Source organism: Epinephelus lanceolatus, chromosome 18, assembly GCF_041903045.1.
Source record: "Epinephelus lanceolatus isolate andai-2023 chromosome 18, ASM4190304v1, whole genome shotgun sequence".
Lineage (NCBI taxonomy): Eukaryota > Metazoa > Chordata > Actinopteri > Perciformes > Serranidae > Epinephelus > Epinephelus lanceolatus.
In genome coordinates, this window is record NC_135751.1 from 43,229,567 (window position 1) to 43,257,500 (window position 27,934).

Consider the following 27,934-nt stretch of genomic DNA (forward strand, 5'->3'; position numbering starts at 1 on the left):
ATTACGCAGATGAAAAAATGCAGTCCGTGAGGTTTGTTTTAAATGAGAATTAAAAGACAAATCTTGATCAAATATTACTCTGAGGTTTCTTACGGTAGTGTTAGAGGCCAGAGCAATGCCATCTAGAGAAACTATGTCATCAGATAAAGAGTCTCTGAGTTGTTTGGGGCCAAGAACAATAACTTCAGTTTTGTCTGAATTTAACATCAGGAAATTGGTGCTCATCCAAGTTTTTATGTCTTTAAGGCAGTTATGGAGTTTAGTTAATTGATTACTTTCTTCTGGCTTCATCGATAAATACAACTGAGTATCATCCGCATAACAATGGAAATTTATAGAGTGATTTCTAATGATGTTACCTAAAGGAAGCATATATAGAGTAAATAGGATTGGTCCGAGCACAGAACCTTGCGGAACTCCAAAACAAACTTTGGTACGTAAGGATGATTCATTATGAACGTCAACAAACTGAAAACGATCAGATAAATAAGATTTAAACCAGCTCAGTGCAGAACCTTTTAGGCCAATTAAGTGATCCAGTCTCTGCAGTAGAATTTGATGGTCAATTGTGTCAAACGCCGCACTAAGATCTAATAAAACAAGTACAGAGACGAGTCCTTTGTCTGAAGCAATCAGAAGGTCATTTGTAATTTTAACTAGTGCTGTCTCAGTGCTATGATGCACTCTAAATCCTGACTGAAATTCCTCAAATAAATTATTATCATGGAGAAAATCACACAGCTGGTCTGCGACTACTTTCTCAAGGATCTTTGACAGAAAGGGAAGATTAGATATTGGTCTATAGTTGGCTAACACCTCTGGATCCAGGGTGGGCTTTTTTAGTAGAGGTTTAATTACAGCTACCTTAAAAGACTGTGGTACATAGCCTGTTAATAAGGATATATTGATCATATCTAATATATGAGTGTTAACTAAAGGAAAGACCTCCTTAAGTAGCCTAGTTGGGATGGGGTCTAAGAGACACGTTGATGATTTAGATGAAGAAATCACTGCTGTCAATTCTTGAAGAGAAATTGGGGAGAAGCAATCTAAATATATATTAGGTCTTACAGCTGTGTTTGAGGTTAGATAGGTACTATCTGAGGACAGGAGGTCATGAATTTTGCCTCTAATAGTTAGAATTTTGTCATTAAAAAAGCTCATAAAATCATTACTGCTAAGGGCTAAAGGAATACAAGGCTCAATAGAGCTTTGACTCTCAGTCAGCCTGGCTACAGTGCTGAAAAGAAACCTGGGGTTGTTCTTGTTTTCTTCTATTAATGCTGAGTAATAGTTTGCTCTGGCATTGCGGAGGCCCCTCTTATAAGTTTTGAGACTGTCTGTCCAGATTAAACGAGATTCTTCCAGTTTGGTTAATCGCCAATTCCTTTCAAATTTTCGCGATATTTGTTTTAACCTACGGGTTTGAGAGTTATATCAAGGAGCGAACTTTCTTTGCTTTTTTAACTTCTTTTTAAGAGGAGCTACAGAGTAAAGTGTTGTTCGCAGCGAGCCTACGGCGCTATCAACAAGATGATCAATGTCGGTACAGGAAACCTCTGTTACTGAGGGACTTGGTATTGAATTTAACGACGAAGTAATCTTTTCCTTAAATTTTGCGACAGCACTATCTGATAAACATCTAGTATAGTAACTGTTGCTGAGTGGCGTGTAATCGGGTAAAAAGAAATCAAAAGTAATCGGATAATGATCCGATAGCGAGGGATTCTGTGGAAAGACTTTTAGGTTATCAATTTCAATTCCATACGTCAGAACTAGATCGAGGGTATGGTTAAAACAGTGAGTGGGTTCATGTACACCCTGACTGAAGCCAATGGAGTCTAATAATGAGATAAACGCGGTAGCCAGGGAGTCATTATCAACGTCGACATGAATGTTAAAATCGCCTACAATAATAACTTTATCTGATTTAAGAACTAAACTGGATAAAAACTCTGAGAATTCAGATACAAATTCAGAATACGGGCCAGGAGCACGGTACACTATAACAAATAAAAGTGGCTGCGAGGTTTTCCAGGTCGGATGTAAAAGACTAAGAACGAGGCTTTCAAATGAATTATAATCTAGTTTAGGTTTAGGGCTAGGGAGTTAAAAATGGCTGCAACTCCCCCTCCTCGGCCGCTGCCTCGAGGAATGTGGGTATTATTATGACTGGGAGGAGTGGATTCATTGAGACTAACATATTCATCTTGACACAACCAGGTTTCAGTGAGACTGAGTAAATCAATATGATTATCTGATATTAATTCGTTTACTAACACTGCTTTAGACGATAGAGACCTGATATTTAACAGTCCGCATTTAATTCTCCTGTTTTGTCTTTCTGTCACAGAAGAGGTTTTAATTTTTATGAGGTTGTTATGCACAACTCCTCTTTGTTTAATTTTAGATTTAAATAATTTAGGTGGTCGGGGGACAGACACCGTTTGTATAAAACTATGAAAACTATGGCTGGGTAACTGAACTAGAAGCTCAGAGAGGTGTATAGGACTGCGTCTCCGAGTCCTGGTCTCAACTCTGGGTTGTCAGGGATTTAAATTACTAATAAAGTTTGCCAGGTTCCTAGAAATGAGAGCAGCTCCATCCAAAGTGGGATGAATACCGTCTCTCCTAATAAGACCAGGTTTTCCCCAGAAAGTTTGCCAATTATTAACAAAACACACATCGTTTGCTGGACACCACCTGGACAGCCAGCGATTAAGTGATGACATGCGACTAAACATGTCATCACTGGTCAGATTTGGGAGGGGTCCAGAGAAAACTACGGAGTCCAACATCGTTTTTGCATATTCACACACAGTAATGTCAACAGTAATGCCAGCAGCAATGTCAGCAGCAATGTCAGCAGCAATGTCAGCAGTAATGTCAGCAGCAATGTTAGCAGTAATGTCAGCAGTAACGTCAGCAGTAACGTCAGCAGTAATGTTAGCAGTAATGTCAGCAGTAATGTCAGCAGCAATGTCAGCAGTAATGTTAGCAGTAATGTCAGCAGTAATGTCAGCAGCAATGTCAGCAGCAATGTCAGCAGTACTGTCAGCAGCAATGTCAGCAGTAATGTCAGCAGTAACGTCAGCAGTAATGTCAGCAGCAATGTCAGTAGTAATGTCAGCAGTAACGTCAGCAGTAATGTTAGCAATAATGTCAGCAGCAATGTCAGCAGCAATGTCAGCAGTAATGTCAGCAGCAATGTCAGCAGTAATGCCAGCAGCAATGTCAGCAATAATGTCAGCAGAAATGTCAGCAGCAATGTTAGCAGTAATGTTAGCAGTAATTCCAGCAGTAATGCCAGCAGTAATGTCAGCAATAATGTCAGCAGCAATGTCAGCAGTAATGTTAGCAGTAATGTCAGCAGTAATGCGAGCAGCAATGTCAGCAGTAATGTGAGCAGTAATGTTAGCAGCAATGTCAGCAGTAATGTTAGCAGTAATTCCAGCAGTAATGTCAGCAGTAATGTCAGCAATAATGTCAGCAATAATGTCAGCAGCAATGTCAGCAGTACTGTCAGCAGCAATGTCAGCAGTAATGTCAGCAGTAACGTCAGCAGTAATGTCAGCAGCAATGTCAGTAGTAATGTCAGCAGTAACGTCAGCAGTAATGTTAGCAATAATGTCAGCAGCAATGTCAGCAGCAATGTCAGCAGTAATGTCAGCAGCAATGTCAGCAGTAATGCCAGCAGCAATGTCAGCAATAATGTCAGCAGAAATGTCAGCAGCAATGTTAGCAGTAATGTTAGCAGTAATTCCAGCAGTAATGCCAGCAGTAATGTCAGCAATAATGTCAGCAGCAATGTCAGCAGTAATGTTAGCAGTAATGTCAGCAGTAATGCGAGCAGCAATGTCAGCAGTAATGTGAGCAGTAATGTTAGCAGCAATGTCAGCAGTAATGTTAGCAGTAATTCCAGCAGTAATGTCAGCAGTAATGTCAGCAATAATGTCAGCAATAATGTCAGCAGTAATGTTAGCAGTAATGTCAGCAATAATGTCAGCAGCAATGTCAGCAGTAATGTCAGCAGTAATGTTAGCAGTAATACCAGCAGCAATGTCAGCAGTAATGTTAGTAGTAATGTTAGCAGTAATGTCAGCAGCAATGTCAGCAGCAATGTTAGCAGTAATGTTAGCAGTAATGTCAGCAGCAATGTCAGCAGCAATGTTAGCAGTAATGTTAGCAATAATGTCAGCAGCAATGTCAGCAGTAATGTCAGCTGTAATGTTAGCAGTAATACCAGCAGCAATGTCAGCAGTAATGTTAGCAGTAATGTCAGCAGCAATGTCAGCAGTAATGTCAGCAGTAATGTTAGCAGTAATACCAGCAGCAATGTCAGCAGTAATGTTGGCAGTAATGTTAGCAGTAATGTCAGCAGCAATGTCAGCAGCAATGTCAGCAGTAATGTCAGCAGTAATGTTAGCAGCAATGTCAGCAGTAATGTTAGCAGTAATGTCAGCAGTAATGCCAGCAGCAATGTCAGCAGTAATGTCAGCAGTAATGTTAGCAGCAATGTCAGCAGTAATGTCAGCAGCAATGTCAGCAGTAATGTTGGCAGTAATGTTAGCAGTAATGTCAGCAGCAATGTCAGCAGCAATGTTAGCAGTAATGTCAGCAGCAATGTCAGCAGCAATGTCAGCAGTAATGTCAGCAGTAATGTCAGCAGCAATGTCAGCAGTAATGTTAGCAGTAATGTCAGCAGTAATGCCAGCAGCAATGTCAGCAGTAATGTCAGCAGTAATGCCAGCAGCAATGTCAGCAGTAATGTCAGCAGTAATGTTAGCAGTAATGTCAGCAGTAATGCCAGCAGCAATGTCAGCAGTAATGTCAGCAGTAATGTTAGCAGTAATGTCAGCAGTAATGTCAGCAGCAATGTCAGCAGTAATGTCAGCAGTAATGTTAGCAGTAATGTCAGCAGTAATGTTAGCAGTAATTCCAGCAGTAATGTCAGCAGTAATGTCAGCAATAATGTCAGCAATAATGTCAGCAGTAATGTTAGCAGTAATGTCAGCAATAATGTCAGCAGCAATGTCAGCAGTAATGTCAGCAGTAATGTTAGCAGTAATACCAGCAGCAATGTCAGCAGTAATGTTAGCAGTAATGTTAGCAGTAATGTCAGCAGCAATGTCAGCAGCAATGTTAGCAGTAATGTTAGCAGTAATGTCAGCAGCAATGTCAGCAGCAATGTTAGCAGTAATGTTAGCAATAATGTCAGCAGCAATGTCAGCAGTAATGTCAGCTGTAATGTTAGCAGTAATACCAGCAGCAATGTCAGCAGTAATGTTAGCAGTAATGTCAGCAGCAATGTCAGCAGTAATGTCAGCAGTAATGTTAGCAGTAATGTCAGCAGTAATGTTAGCAGTAATTCCAGCAGTAATGTCAGCAGTAATGTCAGCAATAATGTCAGCAATAATGTCAGCAGTAATGTTAGCAGTAATGTCAGCAATAATGTCAGCAGCAATGTCAGCAGTAATGTCAGCAGTAATGTTAGCAGTAATACCAGCAGCAATGTCAGCAGTAATGTTAGCAGTAATGTTAGCAGTAATGTCAGCAGCAATGTCAGCAGCAATGTTAGCAGTAATGTTAGCAGTAATGTCAGCAGCAATGTCAGCAGCAATGTTAGCAGTAATGTTAGCAATAATGTCAGCAGCAATGTCAGCAGTAATGTCAGCTGTAATGTTAGCAGTAATACCAGCAGCAATGTCAGCAGTAATGTTAGCAGTAATGTCAGCAGCAATGTCAGCAGTAATGTCAGCAGTAATGTTAGCAATAATGTGAGCAGTAATGCCAGCAGTAATGTCAGAAATAATGTCAGCAGTAATGTCAGCAGTAATGTTAGCAGTAATGCCAGCAGTAGAGCCAGCAGTAATGTTAGCAGTAATGTCAGCAGCAATGTCAGCAGTAATGTCAGCAGTAATGTTAGCAATAATGTGAGCAGTAATGCCAGCAGTAATGTCAGAAATAATGTCAGCAGTAATGTCAGCAGTAATGTCAGCAGTAATGCCAGCAGTAGAGCCAGCAGTAATGTTAGCAGTAATGTCAGCAATAATGTCAGCAGCAATGTCAGCAGTAATGTCAGCAGCAATGTCAGCAATAATGTCAGCAGCAATGTCAGCAGTAATGTCAGCAGTAATGTCAGCAATAATGTCAGCAGTAATGTCAGCAGTAATGTCAGCAATAATGTCAGCAGCAATGTCAGCAGTAATGTCAGCAGTAATGTCAGCAATAATGTCAGCAGCAATGTCAGCAGTAATGTCAGAAGTAATGTCAGCAGTAATGCTAGCAGCAATGTCAGCAGTAATGCCAGCAGCAATGTCAGCAATAATGTCAGCAGCAATGTCAGCAGTAATGTCAGCAGTAATGTCAGTAATAATGTCAGCAGTAATGCCAGCAGTAATGTCAGCAGTAATGCTAGCAGCAATGTCAGCAGTAATGCCAGCAGCAATGTCAGCAATAATGTCAGCAGCAATGTCAGCAGTAATGTCAGCAGTAATGTCAGTAATAATGTCAGCAGTAATGCCAGCAGTAATGTCAGCAGTAATGTCAGCAATAATGTCAGCAGAAATGTCAGCAATAATGTCAGCAGCAATGTCAGCAGTAATGTCAGCAGTAATGTCAGCAATAATGTCAGCAGCAATATCAGCAGTAATGCCAGCAGTAATGTCAGCAGTAATGTCAGCAATAATGTCAGCAGCAATGTCAGCAGTAATGTCAGCAGTAATGTCAGCAGCAATGTCAGCAGTAATGTCAGCAGTAATGTTAGCAATAATGTGAGCAGTAATGCCAGCAGTAATGTCAGAAATAATGTCAGCAGTAATGTCAGCAGTAATGTTAGCAGTAATGCCAGCAGTAGAGCCAGCAGTAATGTTAGCAGTAATGTCAGCAATAATGTCAGCAGCAATGTCAGCAGTAATGTCAGCAGCAATGTCAGCAATAATGTCAGCAGCAATGTCAGCAGTAATGTCAGCAGTAATGTCAGCAATAATGTCAGCAGTAATGTCAGCAGTAATGTCAGCAATAATGTCAGCAGCAATGTCAGCAGTAATGTCAGCAGTAATGTCAGCAATAATGTCAGCAGCAATGTCAGCAGTAATGTCAGAAGTAATGTCAGCAGTAATGCTAGCAGCAATGTCAGCAGTAATGCCAGCAGCAATGTCAGCAATAATGTCAGCAGCAATGTCAGCAGTAATGTCAGCAGTAATGTCAGTAATAATGTCAGCAGTAATGCCAGCAGTAATGTCAGCAGTAATGCTAGCAGCAATGTCAGCAGTAATGCCAGCAGCAATGTCAGCAATAATGTCAGCAGCAATGTCAGCAGTAATGTCAGCAGTAATGTCAGTAATAATGTCAGCAGTAATGCCAGCAGTAATGTCAGCAGTAATGTCAGCAGTAATGTCAGCAGAAATGTCAGCAATAATGTCAGCAGCAATGTCAGCAGTAATGTCAGCAGTAATGTCAGCAATAATGTCAGCAGCAATATCAGCAGTAATGCCAGCAGTAATGTCAGCAGTAATGTCAGCAATAATGTCAGCAGCAATGTTAGCAGTAATGTCAGCAGTAATGTCAGCAGTAATGCCAGCAGCAATGTCAGCAGTAGTGTTAGCAGTAATGCCAGCAGTAATGTTAGCAGTAATGCCAGCAGTAATGTCAGCAATAATGTTAGCAGTAATGTCAGCAGCAATGTTAGCAGTAATGCCAGCAGTAATGTCAGCAGTAATGTCAGCAATAATGTCAGCAGCAATGTCTGCAGTAATGCCAGCAGCGATGTCAGAAGTAATGTCAGCAGCAATGTTAGCAGTAATGCCAGCAGTAATGCCAGCAGTAATGTCAGCAGCAATGTTAGCAGTAATGCCAGCAGTAATGCCAGCAGCAATGCCAGCAGCAATGTCAGCAGTAATGTCAGCAGTAATGCCAGCAGCACTGTCAGCAGTAATGTCAGCAGTAACGTCAGCAGTAACGTCAGCAGTAATGTTAGCAGTAATGTCAGCAGTAATGTCAGTAATAATGTCAGCAGTAATGCCAGCAGTAATGTCAGCAGTAATGTCAGCAATAATGTCAGCAGAAATGTCAGCAATAATGTCAGCAGCAATGTCAGCAGTAATGTCAGCAGTAATGTCAGCAATAATGTCAGCAGCAATATCAGCAGTAATGCCAGCAGTAATGTCAGCAGTAATGTCAGCAATAATGTCAGCAGCAATGTCAGCAGTAATGTCAGCAGTAATGTCAGCAGTAATGTTAGCAGTAATGTCAGCAGCAATGTCAGCAGCAATGTTAGCAGTAATGTCAGCAGTAATGTCAGCAGTAATGCCAGCAGCAATGTCAGCAGTAGTGTTAGCAGTAATGCCAGCAGTAATGTCAGCAGTAATGCCAGCAGTAATGTCAGCAATAATGTTAGCAGTAATGTCAGCAGCAATGTTAGCAGTAATGCCAGCAGTAATGTCAGCAGTAATGTCAGCAATAATGTCAGCAGCAATGTCTGCAGTAATGCCAGCAGCGATGTCAGAAGTAATGTCAGCAGCAATGTTAGCAGTAATGCCAGCAGTAATGCCAGCAGTAATGTCAGCAGCAATGTTAGCAGTAATGCCAGCAGTAATGCCAGCAGCAATGCCAGCAGCAATGTCAGCAGTAATGTCAGCAGTAATGCCAGCAGCACTGTCAGCAGTAATGTCAGCAGTAACGTCAGCAGTAACGTCAGCAGTAATGTTAGCAGTAATGTCAGCAGTAATGTTAGCAGTAATGCCAGCAGTAATGCCAGCAGTAACGTTAGCAGTAATGTTAGCAGTAATGTCAGCAGTAATGCCAGCAATGTCAGCAATAATGTCACCAGTAATGTCAGCAGTATTGTTAGCAGTAATGTCAGCAGTAATGCCAGCAGCAATGTCAATAGTAATTTCAGCAGTAATGTCAGCAATAATGTTAGCAGTAATGTCAGCAGTAATGTCAGCAGCAATGTCAGCAGTAATGTCAGCAGTAATGCCAGCAGTAATGCCAGCAGTAATGTTAGCAGTAATGCCAGCAGTAATGCCAGCAGTAATGTTAGCAGTAATGTCAGCAGCAATGCCAGCAATAATGTCAGCAGCAATGTCAGTAGTAATGTCAGCAGTAATGCCAGCTGTAATGTCAGCAGTAATGCCAGCCGTAATGTCAGCATTAATTCCAGTAGTAATGTCAGCAGTAATGTCAGCAGTAATGTTAGCAGCAATGTTAGCAGTAATGCCAGCAGCAATGTCAGCAGTAATGTCAGCAGTAATGTCAGCAGTAATGTTAGCAGCAATGTTAGCAGCAATGTCAGCAGTAATGCCAGCAGTAATGTCAGCAGCAATATCAGCAGTAATGTCAGTAGTAATGTCAGCAGTAATGTCAGCAGTAATGTTAGCAGTAATGCCAGCAGCAATGTCAGCAGCAATATCAGCAGTAATGTTAGCAGTAATGTTAGCAGTAATGCCAGCAGTAATGTCAGCAGCAATATCAGCAGCAATGTCTGCAGTAATGCCAGCAGTAATGTCAGCAGTAATGTCAGCAGTAATGTCTGCAGTAATGCCAGCAGTAATGTCAGCAGTAATGTCAGCAGTAATGTCAGCAGTAATGCCAGCAGTAATGTCAGCAGTAATGTCAGCAGCAATGTTAGCAGTAATGTTAGCAGTAATGCCAGCAGTAATGTCAGCAGCAATATCAGCAGTAATGTTAGCAGTAATGTCAGCAGTAATGTCAGCAGCAATGTCTGCAGTAATGCCAGCAGTAATGTCAGCAGTAATGTCAGCAGTAATGTCAGCAGCAATGTCAGCAGTAATGTCAGCAGCAATGTCTGCAGTAATGTCAGTAATAATGTCAGCAGTAATGTTAGCAGTAATGCCAGCAGTAATGTTAGCAGTAATAATGTCAGCAGTAATGTTAGCAGTAATGCCAGCAGTAATGTTAGCAGTAATGTCAGCAGTAATGTCAGCAGCAATGTCAGCAGTAATGTCAGCAGCAATGTCTGCAGTAATGCCAGCAGTAATGTCAGCAGTAATGTCAGCAGCAATGTCAGCAGTAATGCCAGCAGTAATGTCAGCAATAATGTCAGCAGTAATGTCAGCAGCAATGTCAGTAGTAATGTCAGCAGTAATGTCAGCAGCAATGTCAGCAGTAATGCCAGCAGTAATGTTAGCAGTAATGTCAGCAGCAATGCCAGCAGTAATGTCAGCAGTAATGTCAGCAGCAATGTCAGCAGTAATGCCAGCAGTAATGTCAGCAGTAATGTCAGCAGCAATGTCAGCAGTAATGTCAGCAGCAATGTCAGCAGTAATGTCAGCAGTAATGCCAGCAGCAATGTCAGCAGTAATGTCAGCAGCAATGTCAGCAGTAATGTCAGCAGCAATGTCAGCAGTAATGTCAGCAGTAATGTCAGCAGCAATGTCAGCAGTAATGTCAGCAGCAATGTCAGCAGTAATGTCAGCAGCAATGTCAGCAGTAATGTCAGCAGTAATGTCAGCAGCAATGTCAGCAGTAATGTCAGCAGCAATGTCAGCAGTAATGTCAGCAGTAATGCCAGCAGCAATGTCAGCAGTAATGTCAGCAGCAATGTCAGCAGTAATGTCAGCAGTAATGTCAGCAGCAATGTCAGCAGTAATGTCAGCAGCAATGTCAGCAGTAATGTCAGCAGTAATGCCAGCAGCAATGTCAGCAGTAATGTCAGCAGCAATGTCAGCAGTAATGTCAGCAGTAATGTCAGCAGCAATGTCAGCAGTAATGTCAGCAGCAATGTCAGCAGTAATGTCAGCAGTAATGCCAGCAGCAATGTCAGCAGTAATGTCAGCAGCAATGTCAGCAGTAATGTCAGCAGCAATGTCAGCAGTAATGTCAGAAGTAATGTCAGCAGCAATGTCAGCAGCAATGTCAGCAGTAATGTCAGCAGTAATGTCAGCAGCAATGTCAGCAGTAATGCCAGCAGTAATGTTAGCAGTAATGTCAGCAGCAATGTCAGCAGTAATGTCAGCAGCAATGTCTGCAGTAATGTCAGCAGCAATGTCAGCAGTAATGTCAGCAGCAATGTCTGCAGTAATGTTAGCAGTAATGTCAGCAGTAATGCCAGCAGTAATGTCAGCAGTAATGTCAGCAGCAATGTCAGCAGTAATGCCAGCAGTAATGTCAGCAGTAATGTCAGCAGCAATGTCAGCAGTAATGTCAGCAGCAATGTCAGCAGTAATGTCAGCAGCAATGTCAGCAGTAATGCCAGCAGTAATGTTAGCAGTAATGTCAGCAGCAATGTCAGCAGTAATGTCAGCAGCAATGTCAGCAGTAATGTCAGCAGCAATGTCAGCAGTAATGTCAGCAGCAATGTCTGCAGTAATGCTAGCAGTAATGTCAGCAGTAATGTTAGCAGTAATGCCAGCAGTAATGTTAGCAGTAATGTCAGCAGTAATGTCAGCAGCAATGTCAGCAGTAATGTCAGCAGCAATGTCTGCAGTAATGCCAGCAGTAATGTCAGCAGCAATATCAGCAGTAATGTTAGCAGTAGCAGCGGTAGTAGCCGTAACAGCTAAAGTAGTGTGAACCCTCAGGTGTGATGTCACTGGTCTCTGTAGAAGTCTTCAGTCGTGCTGTCTCAAGTACTTCGTCTTCAGGTACACCTCTGACTCATGTGGGAGCCCGATAAACCTGAGCCCAATTTGTAAGTTAGAGCGCCGCTGTCAGAGCCAATCAGGTGAGACGGCAGCTGTTCACATGGCGATGCAGAAGGATGCAGGTTTTTATCAGTGTATGAACCATCATGAGGACAGTTTGATATGGACAGGTGTCATTATGAGGGACAGAAAACAATCCACAATATTCCTCATGTTTAAACTGCACTGATCACTGAAGGATGGATGGAATCCTCACATATTAGCTGTTAGCATCATGTTAGCATCAGCACTCTGATGAGAGGAGCTGAAATACGAACGTTCCTTCAGACAGTGTTCTGACTGGTTCCCAGTCTGTGACATCACTTCAAACACTAACGATAATAATGACATCATGAAAGCACAGAGTTTACTGTCACTAACAGGACAATGGATAACAGGTCTGAGCTGATGGGATGTGTCTCTCTTTCAGGGCATTCATGATTGGGTGCGACCTTTGACCCCTTCCCTTCACTGTCACCTGCCCAACTGTCTGAGAGGGGCGGGGCCTGAGGAGCACAGGACTGTCGCCATGGCAACTACCTCCTCCCAGATTGGCCCAGGTGAGTCCTCATTTTACTGAACTTTTCATGAGCTTATTGTTCTCAAAGGAGACTGAAGAGAGCGTAGTAATGTTAGCGATGGTAGCGGTAAAAGCAATGAAAGTGGAAATGTTAGCAGCAATAATGTTAGCAATGAAAGTAGTAATGTTAGTAATGAGAGTTGTAATGTTCGCGACGTTAGCAGTAATTTTAGCAATGAAAGTAGTAATACTAGCAGGAAAAGTAGTAATGTTAGCAGTAGTAATGTTAGCAGCAATAGCGGCAATGATGCTTACCGCAACACTGTTCTTCATCATTTCCTCTGACCTTCCGGTCTGGTCTGGGTCCTGCAGGTCTGGGTCTGGTTCTGGTGGAATTTCAGTATGAGTACCAGGGTCGGGACGGCGCTCTGGTCTCCATCAGACCCAACGAACGCTACGTCCTGCTGGCTAAGACCAACGACCACTGGTGGCAGGTCCGGAGGGACCGTAACTCCAAGCCCTTCTACATCCCTGCCAAATACGTCAAGGAGCTGCCACTGGACCTCCCCTTGCCTCTGGACTTTGATCCGCCCAGTCCTGAACCGGTGCTGCTTCCTGCTGCGGTGCCTGTTCCTGTCCCTGTCCCCGTCCCCGTCCCTGTTCCAAAGACTCTGGAGGAGCCCAGAACCAAATCAGGGGACGAGGTGATGATACGTGTCAGACCTGATGCTTCCACTGGATACCGCAAGACTGAGAACCGCATGTCCACGTTTGGTGTCCCGCTGGACTTTAATGACCTGTCGTCTGCGGTGACACCGGCACCGCGACATCCCAGCAACCCTCCTGCTGGTCCCACAGAACCCGGGACCACAGCAGCCAGTGGGACTACAAACATGGCCGATGATGCTATGAGCAAAAAGCACTTGGCGGGGTTCCTGGACGACCACAGGGAGTCCGACAAAGCTCGAGTTCCCAGTTTCAGTCCTGCAGACCCCATCTCCACTCCCCGCCCCCACACCCAGCCCATACCCGTGGAGACACCGGTGGTCCCTGTGATCCCTCCCCACAACGACCACCACAGCATGTCCTCGCCATCCACGGGTCGCCATGACCACCAGGAGTCCTCGATAGAGCCTGAGGAGGAGGAGGTGGTGGAGGAGGAGACGAGCGAAGAGGAGAGCAGTGGTGAGAAGGAATCAGTAAAGGAGGAAGAGTCAAACCACATCTACGAGTCTATTCAGGACCTGAACCTGGACCTGGAGGCTCTGACGGGAGGAAGAGTGAGTCCTGGAGCACCGTCTGAGCCTGCACCTGCCCCGCCCCCCACACAGGTAAGACACCCGAGACCTGAGAATCTGTGTTGTTATGAAATGTTTCACGAGGTGTGTCCCGGCTCAGAGTCCACGTTCAGACGGTGTGATGGTCCTCATGTGACAGATGAGTCCTTCAGTGGTGGACCACACACACACACACACACACACACACACACACACACACACACACAGAGTGCGTCAGTGTGTCAGTCCTCTGTGACACTGTGACGGTCGGCTCAGTTGCGGCTGATCGTCGGCAGATGAGATTAATCATCAGTAAAATATTTTGATGCTGTTGCCACATGAGGCTCAGTCAGATCTCAGAGCTACAAAATAAAGACCCTCCGCTGCGTGTCACTTCCTGCAGCGTCCACACAGGAAGTGAGAGAAGAAAAAGAAAAAGCTGTTTCCTCTTTGTCTTCTCATCAGAGCAGAAACACGGTTGACCTTTGACCTCCTGGACTGACACACTCTGATCCTGGAAACAACCTGAACTCACTCTGATCTGGATTCTTCTATATTTAGTTTTTATTTTTAGTGTTTTATTTATTTATTATTTTTATTTATATGATTTTGATTTGTTTATTTGTTTCCTGTCATATTATTGATTCATTTGTGTTTATCATTGGGAATTATTTTAATTGATTTAGTTTTTTGTGTGTAATTTTAATGAATTCATAATTAGAGATATTTATTTACTTATTGTGGAGGGCGGGCGGGGGGGGGGTCTAGTGATGTCACAGCAGGATGTGATGAGGTCAGCAGGATGTAGTGATGTCACAGCTGGCAGGATGTGTTCAGGGTCAGACAGGAAACTGAGAGAGGGCGACGATGCAGCGACACCTGCAGGACGAGAGAGGACGTTACGTGTGTGTGTGTGTGTGTGTGTGTGTGTGTGTGTGATGAAAGAAGTTCCTGAATGAAGGAGGCTGAGGTGAGGTGATGTGATGATGTAATGTTTAGCACTAGGTGAAGTCTGATTGGACGTGTTGGTGACGAGCTGAACGCAGTCAAAGTTAATTTAAAGGTGAAGAGTTGATTTTATTGTCCTCAGGTGTCTGTCTGTCTCATGAACGTCGTATCTCAACAACGTCTTGAATTTCTATAATTTTGGCACAAACGTCCTCTTGAACTCAATGATGAACTGATTAGATTTTGGTGGGTAAAGGTCAAAGGTCAGTGTGACCTCACATAACTGAAGAATTCACACATTAATTATGACAAAACTTCACATAAACGTCTAACAGGATAAGACAATGAAGTGATGACATTTTATATCCAAAAGGTCAAAGGTCGGCTTCATGTATTCTTTAATGTGTGATGTCAGACTGTGTGATTGTCAGACTGTGGGTACGTCCCAAGTCTCTTATTTTATATTGCTAACTCCTGACTTGAACCGGAAGTCGTTCGAGGTCCGCCATCTTTAAGGCCGTCTCATGTCTCTTATTCCTGTCAGTAAGGAGTTAGCGTTAGGAGTTGATGATGTTGATGATGAGTAAGGTAACACGAGAGCTTCCTAACAGGAAGTCTTTTTCAGCTTGAGGCCATGACGTATAAATACCCGCCCCCTACGTCCGGCTCATTTGATAATTCACATGCCTACGTGACTATAAAGAGTAACGTTGATGATATTTCCTGCAAGACTGTCATGTTGTAATTAAGTTTATTTCATTCACAACCCGTTGCGTTGTTCAGCGGACTGTCTGTGATGTGTGGCTGTTAAATGTGCAGCTGCTCATGTCCAGAACCACAAGTGTTGATATAACACCGCGCGCACACACACACACACACACACACACACATATTTGCCCATCATTAATTGTCCTGCATGTCATGTGAGTGAAATAATGTTTAATAGGCTGTAGGTAATATTAATATTAATTATTATTATTACTTTCATTAATGTTGTTATAAGCTACTGTCATTACCGTCTGTCCTGCATCTCTCTCTCTCTCTCTCTCTCTCTGTCTGTCTCTCTCTCTGTCTCTCTCTCTGTCTGTCTCTCTCTCTCTCTGTCTCTCTCTCTCTCTGTCTCATTGTGTCATACGGATTACTGTTAATTTATCATGTTGATCTGTTCTGTACGACATCTATTGCACGTCTGTCCGTCCTGGAAGAGGGATCCCTCCTCAGTTGCTCTTCCTGAGGTTTCTACCGTTTTTTTTTCCCTGTTAAAGGTTTTTTTTGGGGAGTTTTTCCTGATCAGCTGTGAGGGTCATAAGGACAGAGGGATGTCGTATGCTGTAAAGCCCTGTGAGGCAAATTGTGATTTGTGATATTGGGCTTTATAAATAAAATTGATTGATTGAGGCAGACTGACAGGTCTGATGTCTTATTCACTCAGCAGCTGACTTGTTGAATGATGGCAAGTGGATTTAATAATAATAATAATAATGATAATGATAATGATAATAATAATAATAATAATAATAATAATAATGATGCTCATCACAGTGACAGTGGCAGGGCTACAGACCGTTTTTTAATTGCCACAAACTTCAGCAAATGACTCAGTAACAATAGTAATACATGCAAAACTGTGTGACCAAAGTCCTGACAGCGGGGGGGAGGGGGGGGGAGGGGGGGAATCAGTGAATATAATGTGGCTTGGGATGTACGCCAAACGCTGGCTCCGTTATGCAGCAGATCCAGCTGTGCCGCTGTCACCAGAAAAGGACATCACTTTACATGACGCTTCAGAGTAAGGCTGTCTCATGTCTCTAATCAGCAATCCTCGCTCGTCACTCCTAACTCTTTAAATGTTTTCCTAAATGGGAGGGACTAAACAGTTAGGTTAGGTGGCTAGGTTATTTGGTTAGCAGTAAATTTAAGGGACTTGGGACGCACCCTGTGTGAGGTCAGACTGTGTGAGGTCAGACTGTGTGAGGTCAGACTGTGTGAGGTCAGACTGTGTGAGGTCAGACTGAGTGAGGTCAGACTGAGTGATCAGACTTAAAGTCGTTCATGGAGGAAGAATTCTGCAGGAGGTGAAAACATCCAGGGATTACTACTTCCTCCTGTAGTTACACAGTGATGATGATGATGATGGTGATGATGATTATGGTGGTGATGGTGAGCAGCAGGGGGCAGCAGTGGTTCAGGATCACAGATGTCAGGTCAGTGTAATGAGCAGCGGTCATGTGACTGGCTGATAAACTTCCTGTTGACTCGTTTGTTGGCGTCAGAACTCTGGAGATAAAAACAGGGAAGAGAGGACAGTTCTGTGGAGGAGGATGATGATGATGAAGAGTCTCAGCAGCAGACGCCTGATGATCCTAACGCCACCGTCTGTCTGTCTGTCTGTCTGTCTGTCATTACTGGACAGGTCATTTTGAACATGTGGAAACAAACAGGACTCCACAAGCCCTGAACACGTTCTGTTAGTATGAGAGGAAGTCCTGTACATCTGTACAGAGGTTTAATAGGGTCCTTGAAGAGGTCGTACCCTTCCCTAAAGAGGTTCAAGCAGTTCTTGAGGAGGTTGACGAGGTTGTAAAAGTCCTTGAAAAGGCTCCAGGAGTCCTTGAAGAGGTTGTTTTAGTCTGTGAGGAACCTCTGTAAAGAGGTTCGAGGTTGTTAAGTGACGTGGAGATCCAGGATCAAACCTGTGATCCAGTTCAGACTCAGAACACAGACAGCCCATTTGCACACAGGGGTGGGGCCACATGCTGCAGATAACATGGGGGCGGGGCCACATGCTGCAGATAACATGGGGGCGGGGCCACATGCTGCAGATAACATGGGGGCGGGGCCACATGCCGCAGAGAGGAGAGCTGCAGTCATGAAACAGCTTCAGTTTCAGACTGTGACCTGTGTGAAGTTTTTCTGATGGAATCTGATGTTGAGGAAAGTTAAACCTACAGACACAATCAGACAGAGGCATTATGGGTAAGTTCACACTGACTGAACTGTTTCAGCTTTGTTTACTTTAAAACAAACAACCGACTCATTAAGATGGACTGATGCTCTGATCAACGATTCTTTATTAACAGATCCTTTAACGAGGAAATTAGATCTGATTTCTGATCAGCTGACAGGAGATGTAGTGTGGTGATGATGATGATGATGATGATGTGACCTCTGACCTGTGACAATGTGTTGAAAACTGAGAGGAGTCTCAGCTGATCCTGAGTCTGTCAGCATGCTGCTGTGTTGTTTCTGTGCAGTATAAACAGGAAGTAACTGTGCTGCAGTGTTAGCGCCTGTGTGTATACGCAGTGTTAGCGCCTGTGTGTATACGCAGTGTTAGCGCCTGTGTGTACGCAGTGTTAGCGCCTGTGTGTATACGCAGTGTTAGCGCCTGTGTGTACGCAGTGTTAGCGCCTGTGTGTATACGCAGTGTTAGCGCCTGTGTGTATACGCAGTGTTAGCGCCTGTGTGTACGCAGTGTTAGCGCCTGTGTGTATACGCAGTGTTAGCGCCTGTGTGTACGCAGTGTTAGCGCCTGTGTGTACGCAGTGTTAGCGCCTGTGTGTACGCAGTGTTAGCGCCTGTGTATACGCAGTGTTAGGGCCTGTGTATACGCAGTGTTAGCGCCTGTGTGTACGCAGTGTTAGCGCCTGTGTGTACGCAGTGTTAGCGCCTGTGTGTACGCAGTGTTAGCGCCTGTGTGTGTACGCAGTGTTAGCACCTGTGTGTATACGCAGTGTTAGCGCCTGTGTGTACGCAGTGTGAGCGCCTGTGTATACGCAGTGTTAGCACCTGTGTGTACGCAGTGTTAGCGCCTGTGTGTGTATGCAGTGTGTGTGTACGCAGTATACGCAGTGTTAGCGCCTGTGTGTACGCAGTGTTAGCGCCTGTGTGTATACGCAGTGTTAGCGCCTGTGTGTATACGCAGTGTTAGCGCCTGTGTGTACGCAGTGTTAGCGCCTGTGTGTATACACAGTGTTAGCGCCTGTGTGTACGCAGTGTTAGCGCCTGTGTATACGCAGTGTTAGCGCCTGTGTGTACGCAGTGTTAGCGCCTGTGTGTACGCAGTGTTAGCGCCTGTGTATACGCAGTGTTAGCGCCTGTGTGTACGCAGTGTGAGCGCCTGTGTGTATATGCAGTGTTAGCGCCTGTGTGTACGCAGTGTTAGCGCCTGTGTTTACGGAGTAAAGACACACAGCAGCTTCAGTAACAACGTGACAAAGACAGGATGCAGACAAACAGAATATAACTTTATTACAAGGTGTCTCTGTTCACATTGTTTACAGTGTTTACATTGTTTACAGTGTTTACATTGTTTAGGACGCTCAGTCACTGTTTCATCATCAGGTGAAGTTGGTCAGATTCATGTCAGTGTAGCGATTTGATGAAGTCAGATTTTCTCCTCGGCTGACTGATGACTGCATCACGTACACAACAAACAGCAGACAGATCAATAACCAGAATCAAACCTTCATATCAACAAGAAAAACTGATGAGTGACTGATTTTTATTGGACAGTCTCTCTTTTTCAGCCTGTCCTCATGTCTGTGTGTGTTTATAAAACATAGGAGGGGTACTTCCTGTCCAACAGCAGCTCACTCCACCCACACACGCACACACACACACACACACACACACACACACAGAGTTCATCAGCAAACACAAACACGTTAAACAAACAGCTCAGATCAGCAGTAAACATGTCTGACATGTCATCACAGAGCAGATCCAACAGATGGAAATGTCCCTGAACCGGCTGCTCCTCTGTCGGCTCCTCCAGATGTTGTGTTTGAACGTTCATTCATTCATTCATTCATTCATTCATTCACTGAGTCCTGAAGCAGCAGGTGTCTGTGTCTGTAGAGGGTTAAATGTTTCCTGACGTACTGTCCCTTTAAACTCTGTCTCTCTGTAGGACCACAGCGTGGTCACCGCAACCTCGTCGATCTACGCTAACGTCTCGTCTCTGAAGAAACCGGCCGTCCCTCAGATATCTGTCTCTGGCCCCGCCCTCCCCTCATCACCTCCTCCTGACCACATCCCCGTCACCACAGACCACACCCCCTCCTCTTCAGTCTCCTCCTCTGGGATGATAAGCCCCGCCTCCCCCATCAGCCCACAGGATGGCTGGCAGGTAAGATGACCTCATCAGTCCAGTCGCCAGGAGAACGCAACTTTCTGGAGTTTAGACAATAAAAGCACGTCATGGTTAGGCCGTTAGTAACATCATGTGACATCAGGTGACGCACGGTAGTTTCCTGCAGCAGCTGTTTCTGATGTTCAGAGCGAATCATACAGACATGAAAAACGTCTCAGTCCGTCACGGTCTGACACCGACTTCCGCTGACAAAGCAGCGGTATGTGACGAGTTCAGCCGTGGCTTGCAACATCAGAAATAACCACCGTCTGGTGTGTATCATACCACCACGAAAGGTGCGTCTGTGTGTTGGTATGTGACGTTGAAATAGATGACAAAGCGGCGGTGATTTGAGGAGAGGGTGGAGTGGGATGGCGGATGGTGTGACAGTTCGTAGAGACGCCCACCAAGCTGCAGACCGCCGTTCAACCAACAAACACCACGTGTTTTTTAGTGACCCGTCGGCGTGTTTCCAGAAAAGATGGTTCCTCCTAACCACGTGTTTAATCCAACACATGATCTTTTCCTGCACGTCACCACACATTAACTACGTCGTTGTTGAAACGTACAGTTTTAACGTGTCTACTACGTGATAACGTTCAAATGTAACGTCTCTGTGGTCTGTAGAATAACCAACCTACCAGCGACTCAGATTCAACATCCTGAATCATCTGAAATAAGCCTGACGGGGCCGACGGTGCGGCACACAGCGCAGAGACGAGGGCGTCTGTCGGCTCGCCGTGTCGGGACCTTTCAGGAAGCTGAGACAGAAACACTGAGAGAAACTGAAGTGTTGATGAGACGCAGGACTGAAAACAGCTGAAGTGGCAGCAGACGAAAGTGACGACTGACAGAAGTGACAGTTCACGTTAAAGTGCTGAAAGGAGTTGAAGCGTCAGTGAAGTGAACACAGTTTATAACTTTATATTTTTACTCTCTGTCAGTTGTTTACAGTGTTTATGTCGTAAGTTATTTTAATGTTCTTTTTTACACGTCCTCATATTTGGACACAATGTCTTTTTTCTCCTTCCTGGACACACACTTCATATCTGACATGTTTGAGACGTGTATAGACTTCTGTGGCTGCTGTCGCTGAGTCGTTGGTTTGAATCCACCTCTATCTGCTGCGTCAGGTCATTAAAGTTTAACGTGATGTCATCGGAGCCGTTCAGGTTTGTTCCACTCACAGCTCACATGTTCCTGAGGAGCAGCTGACTGCTCGACGGGACAGACAACATTTCAAACTTCAGCTGAAGTGACGGCAGCTCACCGAGGATTTCACTGTACGATGAGGAACGATATTTAAAACAGAACTGGTCTCTGTTGTTCAGGTAGTTTGAGTCGTTCTGTCGCTCGGCGTCAGTTTGTTACTTTTATTTGTTGTAGTCTGAATTCAAACTTTAAAAGGAAAAGTAAAGTAAACAAAACGTAAACAGATGCTTCTTGAAAATGTGGATTAAATCTTAAACTCTTCTTATGACTGCAGTAAACAGAGTGCACCTGAAGGCACCATCTCAATACACTCTGCTGTGTTGTTGTGTTGTGTTCAGGTGCACACCGACCAGGACAGTGGGAAGGTCTTTTATTTCCATCCTGTAACCAGACAGACCACCTGGTCCGACCCCCGTGGCGCCCCGTCCACCGGGGACACGTCCACAGGGAGCGAGGGGGGGCAGCTGATGTCCCCCTCCCCCGTGCTGTCCCCCGCCTCCTCTCAGGTACGAGTCCCCGGCAGGTTTTAGGATCAACGTGTTTCTGGCTGACTCACTGTAAACTGTTTCCTGTCAGGGTTCCTGCGGCTGGGAGCAGCTGGTCGACGAAGTCTCAGGGAGGTTTTACTACTACAACCCCGTCTCTGGCGCCACGTCATGGGTCGCGCCAGAGCCACTCTCCCCCTCCTCACCCACCCCCCTCCCAGGATCCACGGCCAGCAGCAGGCACGACGCCGGCCCGGTACGATCGCCACATAAGTCATGTTCAGGTTTAAACTCGCTGTCAGCTGATCAGAACCACATTCTGTATAAACAAGTCGTTCTACATCTGACGAGTCGAGTGTCCATTTCTGACTTGTCTTTATTACATGTTGTTTGTGTGATGAACGTGAAGCCGCCGCTGCCTGAGGAAGACTATCCTGTCGACACACACAACGAGAACAACGACGTCTTCACAACAGTACGACTCTGACACACACACCTGTCTGACTTTACACCTTAAGCATGTCGGTGTGTCCTCAGCTGTGACCTCTGACCTCCCATCTGTTTCTGGTTCTTTTTCCCAGAATCCTCAGCAGCACGTGGGCGGGATCCCCAGAGCTCAGCTTCAGGAGGTAACCAATCACAGGTCAGACGGTTTGTGCGTCTGATTTTTCTTTAGTTAATCAGTCCGTTTACTGATTGTTCCAGCTGCCGTCTTTACCCCAGAGGCGGATGGGAAATGGAGTTTCTGAGGAGGGAACGGTGCAGGTCAGGACCTGGAGACACAGCGTGGCCGAAGACGTGAGTCACACCAACATGACAGCTCATGTAAACAACATGATAACACGTGTAAACAAGAGACAGACTTGTGTAAACAAGATAATGACACGTGTAAACAAGTGAAAGACTTGTGTAAACAAGATAATGACACATGTAAACAAGAGACAGACTTGTGTAAACAAGATAATGACACGTGTAAACAAGAGACAGACTTGTGTAAACAAGATAATGACACGTGTAAACAAGTGAAAGACTTGTGTAAACAAGATAATGACACATGTAAACAAGAGACAGACTTGTGTAAACAAGATAATGACACGTGTAAACAAGTGAAAGACTTGTGTAAACAAGATAATGACACATGTAAACAAGAGACAGACTTGTGTAAACAAGATAATGACACATGTAAACAAGAGACAGACTTGTGTAAACAAGATAATGACACGTGTAAACAAGTGAAAGACTTGTGTAAACAAGATAATGACACATGTAAACAAGAGACAGACTTGTGTAAACAAGATAATGACACGTATCAACAAGTGAAAGACTTGTGTAAACAAGATAATGAAACGTGTAAACAAGTGAAAGACTTCTGTAAACAAGATAATGACGTGTAAACAAGAGACAGACTTGTGTAAACAAGATAATGACATGTGTAAACAAGAGACAGACTTGTGTAAACAAGATAATGATGTGTCAACAAGAGACAGACTTGTGTTAACAAGATAATGACACGTGTAAACAAGATAATGACACGTGTAAACAAGTGAAAGACTTGTGTGAACAAGATAATGATGTGTAAACAAGAGTCAGACTTGTGTAAACAACATGATGGCACGTGTAAACAAGTGAAAGACTTGTGTAAACAAGAGACAGACTTGTGTGAACAAGAAAACGACACGTGTAAACAAGTGACAGACTCGTGTAAACAACGTGATGGCACGTGTAAACAAGTGAAAGACTTGTGTAAACAAGATAATGACACGTATCAACAAGAGACAGACTTGTGTAAACAAGATAATGACATGTAAACAAGTGAAAGATATGTAAACAAGATAATTAAAGTGTAAACAAGGGAAAGACTTGTGTAAACAAGATAATGACATGTGTAAACAAGTGAAAGACTTGTGTAAACAAGATAATGACACATATCAACAAGTGACAGACTTGTGTAAACAAGATAAAGACATGTAAACAAGTGAAAGATGTGTAAACAAGACAATGACATGTGTCAACAAGAGACAGACTTGTGTAAACAAGATAATGAAAAGTGTAAACAAGTGAAAGACTTGTGTAAACAAGATAAAGACTTGTAAACAAGTTGACATAATTTTTAAGGATCAGAGAGTTTTGATAGAAACTGAAACTGTATTTAAAATGATTGTGTTCCAGACGTTTGCTCACAGCCACAGGAGGAACGTGTCTGACTTCCCTGATGTGTCCAACAGAAGACACTCACCTGACAGTCCACAGGTAGACACACTTTCACCTGTCTCACTGACACACTTTCACCTGTCTCACTGACACACTCTCACCTGTCTCACTGACACACTTTCACCTGTCTCACTGACACACTCTCACCTGTCTCACTGACACACTTTCACCTGTCTCACTGACACACTTTCACCTGTCTCACTGACACACTCACCTGTCTTACTGACACACTCTTACCTGTCTCACTGACACTCTCTTCATTTCTCTTCAATTCATTCATCCATCCATTCATCCATCCATTCATTCATTCATTCATTCATTCATTCATCGTTGAATTAACCACCCCCCCCGTGATGTCATCCCTCATGAAGCTCTCTGACAGACACCCCCTGAAGAGGAACCTGTCCGACCGGAGCACAGGCTCGCACCAGCTGCACGTAGGTCCTCAGCTCTGATTGGCTGCTGGCTGTCTGTCGGGTAGCGTCTGTCAGACATTACTGATCCTGTCTGATCTCATGTCGTTGCCATGGTAACATGTGTCTCACTAACTTTAGTTCTAACGGCTGAAGAACCAAACTAACATCAAACACTAACTGGTTTCTGAGGAGTTTGTGGGCGGGTCAGACAGACGGCGCCCCCTGCTGTTGGCTTCAGGCTCATCAGGATGTTACAGAACATTTCAAAGGTTATTCTTGAAGGACGCCGTCCAACACTTTGGACACACGTGTCAGGTGTCCTCACGTGTCTTTAAACTGTTCTTATAATCATCCAGACTGCAGCCTCCAGAGGGCGCCGGCAAAACGTCACGAACTGAACGAGCCCAGAAAGTTCCCCAGTGTTTTTGCACTAACCCCTGATCACACAGTAACCGAGGGTTCTGCTGAGGGTTCTGCTGAGGGTTCTCAGGGTGACACTGAGGAACTGGCTGCTCTTCTGTTTCTCATTGAGCACATGTTGAATCAAACTGTGACATGTCATATCTTCATCATCATCTTCATCATCATCATTCATAGAAAATGTTTAAAGTCAAATATAAAATCTGATCAAACAGGAAACTTTAATGGAACACGACACAAACTGGAGCAGAAACAAACATGAAACTAAAGTTAGTGACACGAGAACGTTCTAGAGGTCCTTGAGGGGGCATTATAGGTCATTGAGGATGTTTAGGCGTCTGAAAAGATGTTCTAAAGGCTCTTGATAAAGTGTTGGAGGTTCTATGAGTCCCTAAGAATGTTTTATTTGTTCATCAGGAGGTATTATGGGTCACTGAGGAGGTTCTAAGGTTCTGTGGGACCCTGTAATGATCCTTGAAGAGATTCTAGGGATCTTTTAAGAAGTTCAAGGACTTGATGATGTTCTAGAGCTTCAGGGGGAGTTACTGAGGAGGTTCCAGTATGAAGGGTTCTATCAGGAGGGTGTTCACACAGTGAAGAGATCAGACCACACACACACACACACACACACACACACACACACACCACTCCCATGTTTACACAAGAGTCATATTTCAAAGCCAACCTGCAGGTTTAAAGAAACCTGAAGACTCACCTGTCTGTCTGTCTGTCTGTCTGTCTCCACAGTGCCATCTGCTGGAGAAAGCAGGAATCATCAATAAGACCAAAGTAGTGGATAACGGTAAAAAGATCAGGTGAGACGTTAAAGTCACATCATGGATTCGACTCCTGAAGGACGGAGCTGAGTTTTCTTCACGTCATATTCACTTTGTTGTTGTTGTTGTTGTTGTTGTTGTTGTTGACAGGAAGAACTGGAGTCAGTCCTGGACCGTCCTCCACGGCGGCATCCTCACCTTTCACAAAGACCCCAAATTTGCTCCCTCTGGGAACGCTGTAAGAACCAGTCGCATATCCTGGAACATTTCCTGTTATACACACTGTAGTAACAGCATGTCATGAGGTCATCACCTACAACAATATAATATTTAAACACGTAGAGTTCTCCAGGAGCGAGTCCTACAACCCAGGAAAGAGTTAGCATGTTAGCACGTTAGCACTTCCTGTTCCCTGGTCTTGAAGTTGTGTGAAATGAGGTCTGTGGTTAACACGAGCTGAAGAGACGTCAGTGAATATTCTGCTGTCAGTTTACAGTTTCATGTGTCTTTGACAAGATGAGACGACAACACGTCATCACGCCCAACATAACGTCTCCACCCATCTGTCAGCGCTGTAGTTCACTTCCTCCTGAAGATGATCACAGTGGCTGTTTGAAGAGGGAACCAGGACGACACCAACTTCAGAAAAACATCATCCCTGCAGAACATAAAACATCACGTGCTAACGTTCTCTGGTCACAGAGACGTCTGCACGTCTGACCAATCAGCAGCCACAAACAACCCACAGCTGTTTCATTCACAAGCTTTATTCTGAAAACCGTGAGAGATATGCTAAACATTAGCACGTAGCATTGTGACTGTGAGCACGTTAGCAAGCTAATGTTAGCATTTAGCTCAAAGCACAGCCAGACTACAGATCAAACTAAGCTGATGATGACTTCCTGTTCTTCAGAGTAAATCCTCACAGATTGTTCCTGAATACACCGTCGAGCTGAGAGGAGCCTCCGTGGACTGGGCCGCCAAAGACAAGTCCTCCAAGAAGAACGTTCTAGAGGTACGTAACCATGGTTACAGCCAGCCGGTTCTCCTTCTGAACTCGTCAAATACTGACGCTTTGTCACTCAGTCAATTAATAGATTAACAGTAATCCATATGACACAATGAGACAGAGAGAGAGATGCAGGTAATGACAGTAGGTTACAACATTATTGAAAGTAATAATATTATAATTATAGTTCTGGCTATAATTGTTAATTTGTTAATTTATGATGCTGATCTGTTCTGTACGACATCTATTGCACGTCTGTCCGTCCTGGAAGAGGGATCCCTCCTCAGTTGCTCTTCCTGAGGTTTCTACCGTTTTTTTTCCCCGTTAAAGGGTTTTTTGGGGAGTTTTTCCTGATCAGCTGTGAGGGTCATAAGGACAGAGGGATGTCGTATGCTGTAAAGCCCTGTGAGGCAAATTGTGATTTGTGATATTGGGCTTTATAAATAAAATTGATTGATTGATTGATTGATTTTTAAGAGGAGCTACAGAGTCGAGTGTTGTTCGCAGCGAGCCTACGGCGCTATCGACAAAATGATCAAAGTCGGTACAGGAAACCTCTGTTACTGAGGGACTTGGTATTGAATTTAATGACGGAGTAATCTTTTCCTTAAATTTTGCGACAGCACTATCTGATAAACATCTAGTATAGTAACTGTTGCTGAGTGGCGTGTAATCGAGTAAAAAGAAATCAAAAGTAATCAGATAATGATCCGATAGCGAGGGATTCTGTGGAAAGACTTTTAGGTTATCAATTTCAATTCCATACATCAGAACTAGATCGAGGGTATGGTTAAAACAGTGAGTGGGTTCATGTACACCCTGACTGAAGCCAATGGAGTCTATTAATGAGATAAACGCGGTAGCCAGGGAGTCATTATCAACGTCGACATGAATGTTAAAATCGCCTACAATAATAACTTTATCTGATTTAAGAACTAAACTGGATAAAAACTCAGAATTCAGATACAAATTCAGAATACTGGCCAGGAGCACGGTACACTATAACAAATAAAAGTGGCTGCGAGGTTTTCCAGGTCAGATGTAAAAGACTAAGAACAAGGCTTTCAAATGAATTATAATCTAGTTTAGGTTTAGGGCTGATTAACAGACTAGAGTTAAAAATGGCTGCAACTCCCCCTCCTCGGCCGCTGCCTCGAGGAATGTGGGTATTATTATGACTGGGAGGAGTGGACTCATTTAGACTAACATATTCATCTTGACACAGCCAGGTTTCAGTGAGACTGAGTAAATCAATATGATTATCTGATATTAATTCGTTTACTAACACTGCTTTAGACGATAGAGACCTGATATTTAACAGTCCGCATTTAATTCTCCTGTTTCGTCTTTCTGTCACAGAAGAGGTTTTAATTTTTATGAGGTTGTTATGCACAACTCCTCTTTGTTTAATTTTAGATTTAAATAATTTAGGTGGTCGGGGGACAGACACCGTTTGTATAAAACTATGAAAACTATGGCTGGGTAACTGAACTAGAAGCTCAGAGAGGCGTATAGGACTGCAACTCTGAGTCCTGATCTCAACTCTGGCCTACTGTCCTTGTCCCAGTATACAAGCACGGGAGGGGAATCCATTTATTGAGCCAAGTATGTGCGACTCCTCTACGATAGGTGGAGATATGCCCCCTTTCAGCTTGTTAGTATTGGACCTTTTTCCTGTTGACCTATTACGTCACAGACCAAACAATGGACAAACAAGTTAGCTACGGTTAGCTAGCAGCTAACTGCTACCATGGTGGACAACTTTACAGCTCTGTACATTTGGTCCGTCCAAAAAGTCACAGCTCTGGATGTAGATTTCTCCATGTTGTTACCGGCTTCTTCTTCTCTTACACATTTAATGCTATTGGACTTCCGGGTCAA

General features: G+C 44.0%; 2 protein-coding genes across 3 annotated transcripts in view; both read left to right on the forward strand.

The window, feature by feature from the left end:
- The window catches only part of LOC117268240 (rho GTPase-activating protein 27), a 53,009-nt gene that overhangs the window by 13,833 nt on the left and 11,242 nt on the right, over window positions 1-27,934 (forward strand). Inside the window, exons 2-14 of one of the 2 annotated variants that reach the window (XM_033644510.2) lie at window positions 12,076-12,205; window positions 12,538-13,496; window positions 19,303-19,521; window positions 21,075-21,242; window positions 21,313-21,477; window positions 21,631-21,696; window positions 21,803-21,850; window positions 21,927-22,019; window positions 23,391-23,471; window positions 23,804-23,869; window positions 25,016-25,083; window positions 25,195-25,282; window positions 25,958-26,059. In XM_033644510.2, coding sequence (XP_033500401.2) covers window positions 12,175-12,205; window positions 12,538-13,496; window positions 19,303-19,521; window positions 21,075-21,242; window positions 21,313-21,477; window positions 21,631-21,696; window positions 21,803-21,850; window positions 21,927-22,019; window positions 23,391-23,471; window positions 23,804-23,869; window positions 25,016-25,083; window positions 25,195-25,282; window positions 25,958-26,059 — 2,154 coding nt within the window. In that variant the 5' untranslated portion in view covers window positions 12,076-12,174. The remainder of the gene's footprint in view (window positions 1-12,075; window positions 12,206-12,537; window positions 13,497-19,302; window positions 19,522-21,074; window positions 21,243-21,312; window positions 21,478-21,630; window positions 21,697-21,802; window positions 21,851-21,926; window positions 22,020-23,390; window positions 23,472-23,803; window positions 23,870-25,015; window positions 25,084-25,194; window positions 25,283-25,957; window positions 26,060-27,934) is intronic. The other variant, XM_033644512.2, reaches the window with a different exon arrangement.
- The window catches only part of abi3a (ABI family, member 3a), a 50,874-nt gene continuing 43,686 nt past the window's right edge, over window positions 20,747-27,934 (forward strand). The window contains exon 1 of the mRNA XM_078161721.1: window positions 20,747-20,759. The gene's annotated coding sequence lies outside the window, so the exon portion shown is untranslated. The remainder of the gene's footprint in view (window positions 20,760-27,934) is intronic.